This window comes from Priapulus caudatus, unplaced genomic scaffold, assembly GCF_000485595.1.
Source record: "Priapulus caudatus unplaced genomic scaffold, Priapulus_caudatus-5.0.1 Scaffold513, whole genome shotgun sequence".
Lineage (NCBI taxonomy): Eukaryota > Metazoa > Priapulida > Priapulimorpha > Priapulimorphida > Priapulidae > Priapulus > Priapulus caudatus.
This window is the reverse complement of record NW_014577574.1, coordinates 176,166-189,609: the sequence shown is the minus strand read 5'-3', so window position 1 is coordinate 189,609 and position 13,444 is coordinate 176,166. Positions and strand designations below refer to the sequence as shown.

Genomic DNA, 13,444 nt, shown 5'->3' with positions numbered 1-13,444 from the left:
CACGTCAACCCTACGAAATTTGAACGACGCCATAACACCCGCGACCGTGCTGCCACCCCAAAAAAAGTTGCGTATTTGACCATTTATTTTGCACGTTACAGACCGAGGGCTAATCACAAAAGTGCAATTATATTTATACCTAAATGCTATTTAACCTAACGATATTCATTTTAGGGCAAATTTATCCATATTATAACTGAAACTATATGTCGTTTATGAGATATTACAATCCTTTTGCTTTTAAATGAATAAATAAGAAACACCCTCGGTCTGTAGCCCTTGGCTGGAAAGTGGTTTTGCGCAACTTATCAGATCGTGCGCTTTGAGTGGCGCCACCGTCGTTGTAATCAAAATGTAGTCGTTAGTTTTAAAACATTAAACAAAAATATTTTTAATGGTGATTGAACCATGAAACTTTTTATGTAGCGTAATTATAACCTAAATTAGCTGAAAATAACCCTAGAACCTAGAGTAAACTCTCCCTTTAATATAGACAAAAAATATGAAGTAACTGATTAGTAAAGAAATGAGAGTAGAGCGTACCTAACTTCGCATTAAAAATGTTAGAATAATCAGTGTTACAGGGGCGTGTACAGGGGGGAGGGGGGTCCAGGGGGTCCGGACCCCCCCCCGCTCGCGCAAAAAACGCATCTAAGGGGGTCTAATTTCAAAAAAATTGGGCCCCCCAGACCCCCCTTCGCGTGCTCTCAAGTTTTGGTTACGGTTAGACCCCCCTGGTACAAATCTTGTACACGCCCCTGTGTTATCAGTATAATAATTAAATGATTACAAAGCGTAATTACAAACACGTTGTTCCTAAGCGTTTTTCCCCGAGCAACCAGGCTACCAGGCTAGTGTCAAATAATTTCTCAGTTTCACAAGGGGAAATATCGAATTTGCGCATGCCCGTTCGAGCCGAAAATATAGAGCATGAGGCGAAAGTATGCATTCAAACCATTTTCGGGCTATCCGACTATAGGAAAACATGGTAAAGTTCGGCGACCGCCTACGTGTTTGCGAATTACTGCCGACGGCGATATGCACATAATATATCCTATGATCAGCACTGGACATAGTCTCCGGTCGACGATTTTACCGCCCGCACCTCTTTCCGACGTCGCCTCTGCAACGGGCTGACACGCTAGCGAAATTTTTTATCACATGCACCGCGTGCTGGCGACGTGCTCTCTAGGAACATTGCAGAAATTCAGCGAAATACTGCTTCCGTCGACAACTCTTTTGGCTATATACACATTTCGAATAATTTCTCAGTTTCACACGGGAAATATCGGATAACACTTTTTTACATAATCCTCGGGGTGTGTGTCTGTCCCGATACCATGCCATTAGACACACACACGCGCGTGCGCATGCACGCACGCACGCACGCACGCACGCACGCACGCACGCACACACACACACATACACATATTCCTCCCTGCCCATTTCCCCTTCCCCCATTTCCCCACTGCCCAGTCCATTCCCTCCGTCGCTCTCTCTCTCTACCTCTCTCCATCCTTCCCTCTGCTCTCTCTCCGAACCCCCTCTCTCTCCCACTCGCTCTCTCCCTTCCTACCTCATTTTAACGGTTAAATTCGTAAGACAGAATATGGAACTTCTCCCCATCCACCCTTCCACTTTCCTCCCTATCCCCCTCTCTCACTTTCCATCTCGCTCTCTCTTCCCCCCAATATAAAGCTGGCTACGGGCCTGTATATATATATATATATATAGACCTAGATATATAATAGGGTTATATATTAGAGTTAGATATTAGTTATATATTAGAGTTATATATTTATACAACTCTATGTGGAAAGCTGAGAACAATATATGATATTATACAGTGGCGCACTAGCGGCCACAGGTCTTAAGAAAGTAGAAGCACAGTAGAAGCACAAGTAGGACCACAAGTAGAAGCGCAGTAGAAGCGCAAGTAGACCACAAGTAGAAGCACAGAAGGATAAAATCCTCAGTGATAATAAAAAGCAAGCGCCGTAGGCGCGCTGCATTCTAGGGGGGTCTGGGGGCATGCCCCCCCCCTAAAAAATTTGAATGGTAGACGTCTGGAGATACAATCTGGTGAGTCTTGCGAGAGAGATTTAGGAAAAAAATTGTGTAATTTACGTTCCCAAAATTTACTGGAAGCACTGTGCTTCCAGTGCTTCTATCTGCGGGCGCCACTGCAGTTGCGTTACTTGCGTATCTAGCTATATACTGGCGTATCATAGATATAGAAGAAGATATCTATCTTCTTCTATATCTATGGGTGTATCCAGCATATAATAGGGCGGAGTCGGGGTACGCCTCCCCCGTTTTCAGGCCCAGAAAAAAAATCGCGAATTGCAGGAAAATGGCTTAAATATTTCAAAATTCCCTGGGGGAGCATGCCTCCCCCCTATCGCTGGCGTGCGGCGGCAGCGCAGGTACCTTTCGGGTGTTGCTATCCCCCGGGCGTGGAGGGAGGTCACGTGATAACGTTGACGATGAAGTTCAAAACATTACCCTTAACGGTAACCCTCACCCCCTCACTCCAACACCGCCAACACTAACACTCACACTAAATATATATGTATCGCCGCGCTATATATAGGCATTGTGATCCACAAAAATTAATCTATGGTGTGGGGACAGATATCATGATGCAAAAACCTTAACCCTAACCCTAATCCTAACCCTAACCCTAACCCTAATCCTAACCCTAACCCTAACCCTTTCTCCCTTTCTCTCTATCACAATAATCGAATAATCAGCGAATTTACTGACTGCGACTTTATCGACGAGGCGTTGTGGACGAGCGAAACAAGGAAGTGCGGCGGCGACATCGTCATCGTCATTAGCATCGTCACTGTCGCCGCCATTGACTTTCGTAGACTGCTATCTGCTATCTGCTATCTGCTATCTGCTACTTTCGTATCTGCTACATCGCTGCGAGAGAGAGAGAGAGAGAGAGAGAGAGAGAGAGAGTTGATTTATAGCGTATGATTCATAGCACCATGACACGTATCATGTAGATCTAAAAAAAAGGCGTTCAACATCTTCACCACACTCCATTTAAGAAAACTGGAACTAAAACCGGATACATACTGTAGAAGCTACTGTCAGTTCTAGAAAGTTTTTCATGCTTGGTTTTATTTCATCTGGCGGTAACATAGACGTCTGAACATGTTTATGTGTTAACCAATGCACCGAGTATACGTACTATATATTACTCATGAAATATTTTGCACTAGTTTGTACATTGTGCAAAGTTCATTCTGAAATAAATTATTCTGACAGATAATGTGTTTCTTTGTCATGATTGCGTTCATGCAGTACACAAACTATAAGTTGACTGGCTCCAAAGGTTCACCTGAAAAAATGACCCACCCCTCCTGGAGTCACCGCTACGGGCCTGAAACGTTCATGGCAATCGAGGTACAGGATTCCAGGTGTCACCCCTGTGGGACGATTGCGACCTAGCTGATCAACCATTTAGAAATAAAGAAACGTTATAGACTGAGCGCACTTACGAACGCACGCATGCATGCACCCACCAGAACGCACGCACGCACGCACGCACGCACGCGTAAAGCACACGCGCACTCACACATTTACTGAACTGTGGAATCTAGGTTTTCCGTTATGGTAAGATCAAGGTCATGTTCCGCTATATATCATTCAACTGCCCTGCATTTAAACAAGAGGTTGTGCAATGCGGTGAAAGCGCTGCAAATAGAGTCAACTAGTTCTTCGTAGACAGAAATGGCTACGTTAGGAATCGTTCTCTTGCCGGGTCAGAACTTTCTGCTGTTGTCCGCTATTGTTGTGATCGCTGCGTTCGTATGGCACTACCTGAGGAGACCGCGCAACCTTCCGCCCGGGCCACGAGGACTTCCGCTCGTCGGCTCAGCTCTTTCATTAGGAGAACGGCCGGATTTAACGCTGAAAGATTGGGCGAAGACCTACGGACCGGTAATGAGCGTCTATCTGGGACCACAGTTAACTGTTGTTCTGAGCAACGCTGCTTCTGCAAAAGATGCCTTCCTCAAGCAAGGGGACGCGTTTTCTGGGCGACCCGAATTCCCTATGTTCGATGCTATAATAAACGAAATCATAACAGATTCGAACATCACAAGTGGTAACCATGGTAGGTGTGAGCATAGGCTACGTTATTCCTAGTCTATGGTGTGAGGTAGCTGGCGTGAATGAAGATATGGTATAGACCATTAGAACCCACTTATTGCAATATTGCTCTGTTAGAAATATAATAAAATAATTGTAATTATAACTTTTATATAGTGAATCAAGACTAAATATATACGTAACATTTAATACTTGTATAAAATGGAAGTTATGTTAATCAACATTTTGCACTAGGGTTGGTGTTTTCTACTGGAAAACTCTGGAAAGAACAGCGCAAGTTTGCGCTTGCAAAACTGCGAGGATTTGGTGTTGGCAAAGTCAGCTTAGAGTCAAAGATTAAGGAAGAAATTTCTATTCTTCTAGTTGCAATCAAATCTACAAATGGAGAGGCATTTGACATCCAGGTAAGTGAATAAGTATTGCTAGGCGAGTAAAATGTTTGTTCTCACATGTTGTCTTGTTCTCATATTGATCGCGAGTAATCCTAAGCGAACCTATTATTATATAATATTACATATTAATATCAACTGTCGACAACAATCCATAGTAATTATACATGATGTTATTTAATATGAATATTATTTTTATACTTAATATTTAAATTGGCTGTAAGCAGGCACGTACATGATAGGGGACAGGCTCATGGTCTATGAGTCTATGTAATTAAACTGGTCAACATCGAAGCAAACTTAAAATGTTTTTCATGCATTAACTCAAGGTTTGCTGCTGTCACTACCGCAGAAGAAGGGTAGGGATTACAAAATGGACCGCAACAAACTCAGGACGAGCCTTAGCCATAGCACAAAACTGTGGCACGTGTCATTTTTAAGGTCAAAATCGGATCAGACACATGGCATGACTAATACTACTGGCAGGTTTTCTGTCTTCTTAGCCGCTGCTTAATACAAGCGTCTGCAACGTGATCTGCAGCATCATGTGGGGAAACCGATTTGAACACCATGACGAGCAGTTCAAGATCCTGATGAAAGCATTGAATCAGGAGTTTGTTAATTTCGCTACTACCGGCTTACTGAATTTCCTTCCGTGGTTGCGACATGTTCCGCCTTACCGGAAGCTAATGCAGGACATACTGTGCAATGAAAGGTGTAGATAATGTATATTATAGATATTATGCAGATAACACATACATATCTCAATATTACCGAAGGCATGTATTTTGAAAAGGCTGTGTTTAAGAGCATGCTAGTAATTCAGTCACATGTCGTCCGTATATCACACACAACAAGATCCCGTAGATTGACATGTCTGCCAAAATAAGCATTCTCTAATGATATCATCACATTCAAACTAAACTCCATTTTCTAGGATAATATATGACGTTCTTAAGAAGACCCAGGATGCTCACATAGACACTTTTGACAAGGGTAACATCAGAGACTTTACTGATGCTTACCATCACGAAATACAGTCAGAAAAAAGGAAGCCGCACGAGAAAACGTTCACTGGTAGGCATATAAATATAAACGCCAGCAAACACCTACTTATTACTATTACGCGTTTACTCTTACTCATATGTATATAGTTGCAGAACTCAATTTTCCATTACGAACGCGCACCATCTTACTTTTAGCAACTTAGAGAAACTTACGAAGACGTTCTCAACATCTCTGTGAGCCGCGATGCATCTATCTCGATGGGAGATTTGATCTGACCTCTCACGACCATTTTATCCAGTCGACGTAGATCATCACGAAAGACACGAATTTAATTTGTAATATAGAATATCAAATCTTACACACTACAATCGAGGCGCTACAACATTCTCAGGTAGCTGATATCACAATAAAAAAAGTTGTGTAAAAATATCCCGGGGGGGGGTCACTATATATGCCGGATCCCCATGTGCGTTCGCAAAATTGTTGCGGGTTAAGGGGGTGTTTTTCAACTTCTAAAGCGGCGCCCGCAGGAGAACTAACATAGGGCCCCCTTTTTGACAAAGCTAATCGCCGCAATAAGTCCTCTGCGGGATCGTTCAAGTCAAGCCACCGCGCCCGCAGTAGGCCCCCCACCGGCCTCATTCATTCCTCCAACTCTCTTGCCTTCCACTTCTCCTGCAAACCGGTCGCAATAGGGGGTGGGGATTCCGGGTAGACTCTTCATTGTGTAACGTCGCAGATAGGGGTGGATATTTTTATTGGTATAGCAATAGGGGTAGTATCCTTCATTTGTTCTGCAATAGGGGTAGGGTTTTCTCAGATGTGCAGTTCGGCACTAGGGGCCTATTAATTTTTAGTGAGAACGCAACATGCGGTAATACCGGCATATATATAGGTGACCCCTCCCGGGAAAAAATATGTGATTTTTCATTTCATAAAGGAGCCTACTTTGGCATCTGGTGATGTTTGCGTGGAACCGAAAACGACGTCGACAAACCCTGCGATGGTGCGACTGCTGTCTTATGCTAAAACACCCAAAATGTATGCAGAAGGTTGCAAGAAGAGTATATGATTGACGTCATTGGTGAGAAGGCTGCCAATGTTGGCTGACGCCAAATAGATCCCTTGTACAAGCGCGAGCCAGTCATGGATAATACAAACGTTATAGGTGAGCCCGGTTGGGTATGACGGCGGACATGCAAGACAGCAATTTTGTAAGCCTATAAACTTGACAAAATGGAGTTTTTGTTGAACACAAAACTCAATTCTGTCAATCCTGTCCCACAAAACTCAATTTGTGAACAGCAAAATTCAATTCTGTCAATCCTGTCCCACAAATACTCAATTTTGTGAACACAAAACTCAATCTGTCAATCTGTTGCCATACAAAACTGCAGATTTTGTAAACAACAAACTTCAATTCTGTCAATCCTGTTCCACAAAACTCGATTTTTGTTGCCCACAATAGTGGTCACAGCGCAGGTAAGGAAGGTGCTACCCATGGTCAGAAACTGGGCGGAGAAATCGGTCACGGTGCCAATCTGTTTCTTTAACTTGAACAGGTGATCCCATTTAAGTTGAACCATTTCTAGTGGACGCGCATTGTCTCTAAGCCAGTTTTCTGACTCAATATAGCCGTTCTTATCATGCGTGTTCCATATTTGGGCAACAAAATCAGAGTTTTTGTGGAACGCCGGATTGACAGAATAGTTTTTGTGTTTACAAAAATTGAGTGTTTCGTGGGACAGGAATTGACAGAATTGAGTTTTGTGTTCAGCAAAATTGATTTGTGGACAGGATTGACAGAATTGAGTGTGTTCACCAAAACAATTGAGTTTGTGGGACAGGATTGACAGAATTGAGTTTTGTGTTCACAAAATTGAATTTTGTGAGACAGAATTGAGTTGTGTGCACAAAAGTGAGTTTTGTGAGACAGAATTGAGTTTTGTTAGACAAAATTGAGCCCTGTCCTGCATGACGCCCCGTACCATGCACTGCAAAGCAGCACTAACCGTGCTAACGTTTAACCTAGAGTTTGACGTACTATGATTTGTAGAGCCATTACTAGTGTGCATGAAGATTCACTACATCCTGTTCATGTGTTAATCATGTTGCCTCCTTTCCTAACAAAGTCTCGTTAATACAAACATCACCACAGTTCTCGATATTTGATCGTCTTTATTTATAGGTAATATCGTACCACTCGCAGTTCCCCATGCCACGTCTGAGCAAGTCGAATTCAGAGGTTACACAATACCAGCGAACACTACTGTCATGTCAAATATCACCGCTATCATGATGGACCCTACCTACTTCCCAAATCCGGAAAGGTTTTATCCTGAGAGATTCCTGGACGAGAATGGAAAGGTCATTAAGAACGAAGCCTTTATTCCATTCTCCGTCGGTAGGTGAAGCAGTTTTCGATCGGTGTTAAATATAGAATTATTAAAGATAACACTGATTGAAATTTTTAATTTAAATTTTTCGCAGAGATATGGGTTCCGTTAAATTGTGTTAGGTAAGAAATTAACGACATATGAAGTATATTAGTGTAGTAACTTTCCCCACTGAGCTAGCTTACTACGCAGATCTATGTTAACGGCAATGTGGTTAATACAGGACGGCGAGTGTGTTTGGGGGAATCTCTGGCCAAAATGGAACTGTTCCTGTTCTTCACAAGCATCCTGCAGAACTTCGACGTTAAGCTACCGGATGGCGTGATGGAGCCATCATTTGAAGGCACTTTTGGCCTCACCTGGATGCCCAAACCAAATCAGATCAGGCTATGTGCACGCGCATAACAAAATAGCATCTAACAGGATAACAGATATTGAAGTAACGACATGGCATCATGACGTAGCGTTAGAGAAATAAAACTACTATTGTTATTGAAAAGAGAGTGTAAAGAGTAAGTTACTGCCAATGAAGACATAATATTATAGCAAGAATCATTATTTTCCATTAAAATGGCAAGCGTTCATACGTTAATATGCGTATAATAAACAAAATAGCATGCAACAAATGAATATAATAACAAAGACAATGAATTAAATCCAATCAAGAACAAATTACCTTCATAGCTGGATTTTCTTCCGTTCACCAGAAATCTTGAAAGTGATTACGTCACCGTAAAAAGTAAAAGTAAAGAAGATATTTCCACTTTTTCACAAAATGTAAGTAAATCTGTTTACTTTTTATGGTTAAATTGCTGCATTATACTTCCTATTTTACTATATTGTTCAATGTAAACATACACTCGTGACTCATACATAGCCCATAGCAAGCAATTAATGTCAGGAACATATTTATCAAATCGTCGAGGTTTTTTTGATTTTTAACTAGTTGAGAAACAATCTTATCGGGTAACAATTTGACGATACGTTTAGTCCCGTTAGTACTTCCTTTTAATGAAAAAAAAGGCAATTTTTGTTTACAAATAAACACCATAGAAAATTCGTGACGTAGTTAATTGAAGGACCATTATTGCACAAGTATGTTGGCGTATATACACGAATGCCATACTCGTAACGGATTGATATGCTGACGGCACATATACTGGCACGTGAATAAATTATTGAACTTTACAAAACTTTTTTGAACTTTACAAATTTCAAGTTTTCTTATTTGCCTATATATATGAATTAACAAAAATTTACACTTCATTTTCTGGTATAGCGTCTATGCACTTCATTTCGTATTATACGCAATTAATCCATTGTCACGACAGACGCGCGCACACATGCACGCCCACACGCACGCACGCAGGCACGTACGCACGAACACACACACACGCACGCACGCACGCACGCACGCACGCACGCACACACGCACGCACGCACGCACGCACGCACGCACTATTGCGATGCGCCAAACTCCCCTCCATGCCACTCATCACACATCACGACACACCCACACACACACACACACACACACACACACACACAACACACACAGCACACACATCGCAAACACACGCGATGCTGCATCTAGTTTTCGCAACTCATCCAGTGCCCATGATACAGATGTATAGTCACCCCTCTTTCAAATCTGATTGGTCTTTGCAACATTACCAGCCATTGAAATCGGGTCGTGTAGAGAGTTACATTACCGACGCTCTAGGCAGAGATCAAAACATGTTTTTTTATCTGTGTAGAAGCGGGTATACTGTCCAAAATTTAACTAACTGACTCTTAATTCTGATGCTACACGCAGCATTCTAATTGAATGCTGCATTCTACAGCATAAATAAGTTCGTTGTAATTATCACATCATACCTATCTCAAAGAGGGCCCCTACACGACGTTGCTCAGCATGCCCCTTCCGGACCCCCGCACTTTACCCACTACCCTGACGTTGTGTCAATAATAGTCAAAGCAACATATTACTGGTTCTCTACCCATTGCCCACTGACATACATTTGATGTAAGACCAAGGTTGTGTGATGCTGTATCGCTCCATAGGTCTCTCACTGAAGAGGGTTGTGCGTTGCGTTAGTCACGAACTGCGAACGCACTGCAAATAGCGTCAACTAGTTGTTCGTAGACAAAAATGGCTACCTTAGGTATCGTTCTCTGGGCGATGCAGAACTTTCTGCTGTTGTCTGCTTATTGTTGATCGCGCGTTCGATGCACTATCCTGAGAACCGCGCAACCTTACGCGCCCGGCCACGAGGACTTCCGGCCGTCGCTCAGCTCTTTCATTAAAACAGCCTGATTAACGCTTGGAAATATGGGCGCAAGTACACGGACCGGTAAGACCGTACCATCTGTGACCACAGTTAACTTTTTTCTGGAGCAATCGACTGCTCTGCAAAAGACTTCTCAGCAGTGACCGTTTTCGGGCGAAATCCCATTATTACGCCGTAGTCATGCTATAATAATGGAAATCATAACAGATCCGAGCATCACAAGTGCTAACCATGGTAAGTTACTAATCATGGTATGTACGAGAAAGCTGGGACGAAGATGGTGGGCTGTTATAATAATCCACTCACTGCGATTGAGGCTGTTAGTAATATGAAATCATATTAATTATAGCCTATCCTATATGGCGCAGCAGCGCAAAATGTATGCATATATTTATTGTGTGTGTGTGTGTGTGTGTGTGGCCGGCGTGCGGCGTGCTTCGCCGCGCGCGGTTGTGCTGTGTGCACGCCGCGGCTGTTGTGGCTGGTCGCGGGTGTCGTCCTGTGTGCCGTAACGTCCGTGCTCGTGCGGTGCCGTGTGTGCTTGTTTCGGTGGTAAGCGTGTGTTTCGGCGTTCCCTATTGTCTTGTCTCGTTCTCCTCCCCTCTTTCTTCCTCTCTCCTCTCCCAACTCTCTCCCTCTTTCGGCTCTCTCCCTACTCGCTCTCATCTATCTCACTCTCTCTACTTTCCGTCCTCTCCGCTCTCCCTCTCTCTGGCCCGCTCCTTCCGCCTCTCTTCATCCTCTCTCTCTCTCTCTTTGTAGTGTTTTGTGTGTGTTGTGTGTGTGTGTGTGTGTTTGTTTGTGTGTGTGTGTGTGTGTGTTACTGTGTGTGTCATGTTGCATGAGGCGTGCCTCGCAATAAATATAATTGTTGCATGTGCAAAAATATAAACTTAAAAACACATTCAATTAAAGTAAATCTTTATAACAAGGCTTCTGTTCTCTACGGAAAAGATCTGGAAAGACAAGCCGCAAGGTTCACACTTGCAAACTGCGAGAATCCTGCCAGGGCAAAGTCAGCCTGATCAAGTCAATGAGCAAATCTCCATACTTCTGTTGCCGATAAAACTACAAATGGCGAGACATTTGACTTCAATATGCCAAATGGTATTGTTAATGAGAAAAGTTCAGACCGCCTTCGCAGTATGATTCTGAATAACTGATTAACCTATGCATATCATTGCTTCGCTATCACATCATATGCACATTTCTCTACTATTCAAACACATAAACATTCTTTTATTTGCAATATGCAGTACTGACATTGCACATATATAGCTTCAGGCGGCATAGAGAGATGATAGTTGCTTTATACGGTACATTAGTAGTGTAGTAGGTTGTCAATCATTTATCCCCATCTCTCACAATCAAGCTGCTCAATGACGAGAATTAAATTGTCTAGAGTTCCGCTGCGTCAACTGCATTGCCGCACGTCATAGGCACAGCGCACTACGCGCATTACACACACACTCGCGCACGACGCGAGCACGCCATGCATACACACGCGCGCTGCGCGCTACACACAACACACATACATATATAAATACACACAACACACACACATACACACTCCGCATCACTCACTCACATACAACACACCACCACACACACACACACAACAACACCACATACAGCACACACACGCAGCCACCGACGCAACTCACTGCACCACCCGCCAACACACATTAATGTATATATATAAATATAGAGAGAAAGAGAGAAGGGAGAAAAATAAGGAAAATAGAAAGCTCTACCATAATTATGTAGGTTGTGTACCTCTAACCGAAACCAGAATAGACAGGTAACGACTATATAAAGTCAGGATTCTGTTTTGTACCCCTATCACAAACGATGCGCCTGCATGTATCTGCAGCATCAGTGGGGAAACCGATTTGAACACCATGACCGAGCAATTCAAGATTCTGATGATAGCATTAAATGATATCTTCCATACCGCTCAATCGCCCTCTCAATTCCTGTCGTGTTGCACATTCGCCCTCACCACGAAAAAATTATCAGACATATCGCAATGAAAGGTGTAGAAACTATCCGTCTATCTAGTATTCTGTCTAATTCTACTGTCTGTCGGCCGTCTATCTATAACTGTCTGTCTGTCGTCGTTCCGCCCGTCCGACATCCCGCCGGTCGTCCGCCCGCCCGTCCGTCCCGTCTGTCCGTTCCTCCGTCCGTCCGTCATCCGTCCATCATTCCATCATTCAGCCATCCATATCCATCCATCCATATCCACCACCTCCATCCATCATCCATCCAACCATCTATCTATCTATCATATCTATCTATCTATCTATCTAATCTATCTAATCGATCTATCGACTATCTATCTATCAATCTATCTATCTACTAGCTATCACATCTACTCTCATCTACTACTATCTATCTATCTATCTACTACATCCTATCTATACTATCTACTTTCCTATCCTACCTATCTTATCATCTACTCTTCTATCTATCCCTCTATTGATAAAGGAACAAATACCCCGGGACAATACCCCAGACAATTACCCCCACAATTACTGCCCCGACAGTTACCTTCTCCTATGCTCATTCACCTCCCGACAATTACCCGCCGGTACAATCACACCCCCGGACAATACACCGTCCGACATTACCCCCGGCCAATACCCCCGACATACCCCCCCGGACAATTACCACCCCGACATTTTACCCCCCCGGAACCATTTACCCTCACGACAATTAACCTCCCCGAACATTTAACCCCCGGACATTTAAACCCTCGACCATTTACCCCCGGACATTTAAGCAGAGTAGAGGAGCGACGAGAATGTATGGAGAAAGGACATAGGGAAGGGGAGAGTAGAGGTAAGAAGAGGTAGAGGAGCAGGTGGCGGTTGAGGGAGAGGTAAGATAGGATGTAGAATGTGATAAGGAGAGAAGAGGAGGTATAACGCCCTCCTCTACCTCCTCCCAATCTCCACTTCCTCCCTCCTCCGCTGCTCCCTCCTTCCTCCTCCACCTTCTCCCCCCTCCTCCTCTCCACCACCGTTCTCCCACCTTCTCCCTCCCTCCTTCTCCTCCGACCTCTCCTCCTCCTCCCTCCCTTCCTCTACCTCCACGGTCCTCTCTTCTCCTCCTCCTCCACCACCTTCTCCCTTCCTCCTCCACTACCTGGCCCTCCGCTACCTCCTCCATCATCTACCTCCTCCCTCCACCTCCTCCCCCCCCTCCCCTCCCTCCACGCCCTCTCCTCCTC

The 13,444-nt window shown here is 43.7% G+C and overlaps 1 protein-coding gene across 2 annotated transcripts in view; it reads left to right on the top strand.

Annotated features, from left to right (window-relative positions):
- Positions 1 to 3,692: 3,692 nt before the first annotated feature.
- LOC106811198 (cytochrome P450 2U1-like) overlaps positions 3,693 to 13,444 on the top strand; it is a 13,746-nt gene continuing 3,994 nt past the window's right edge. The window contains exons 1-4 of one of the 2 annotated variants that reach the window (XM_014814751.1): positions 3,693 to 4,129; positions 4,360 to 4,529; positions 5,018 to 5,127; positions 5,452 to 5,591. In XM_014814751.1, coding sequence (XP_014670237.1) covers positions 3,745 to 4,129; positions 4,360 to 4,529; positions 5,018 to 5,127; positions 5,452 to 5,591 — 805 coding nt within the window. In that variant the 5' untranslated portion in view covers positions 3,693 to 3,744. Of the gene's footprint in view, positions 4,130 to 4,359; positions 4,530 to 5,017; positions 5,230 to 5,451; positions 5,592 to 13,444 lie in introns of both variants that reach the window. The other variant, XM_014814750.1, reaches the window with a different exon arrangement.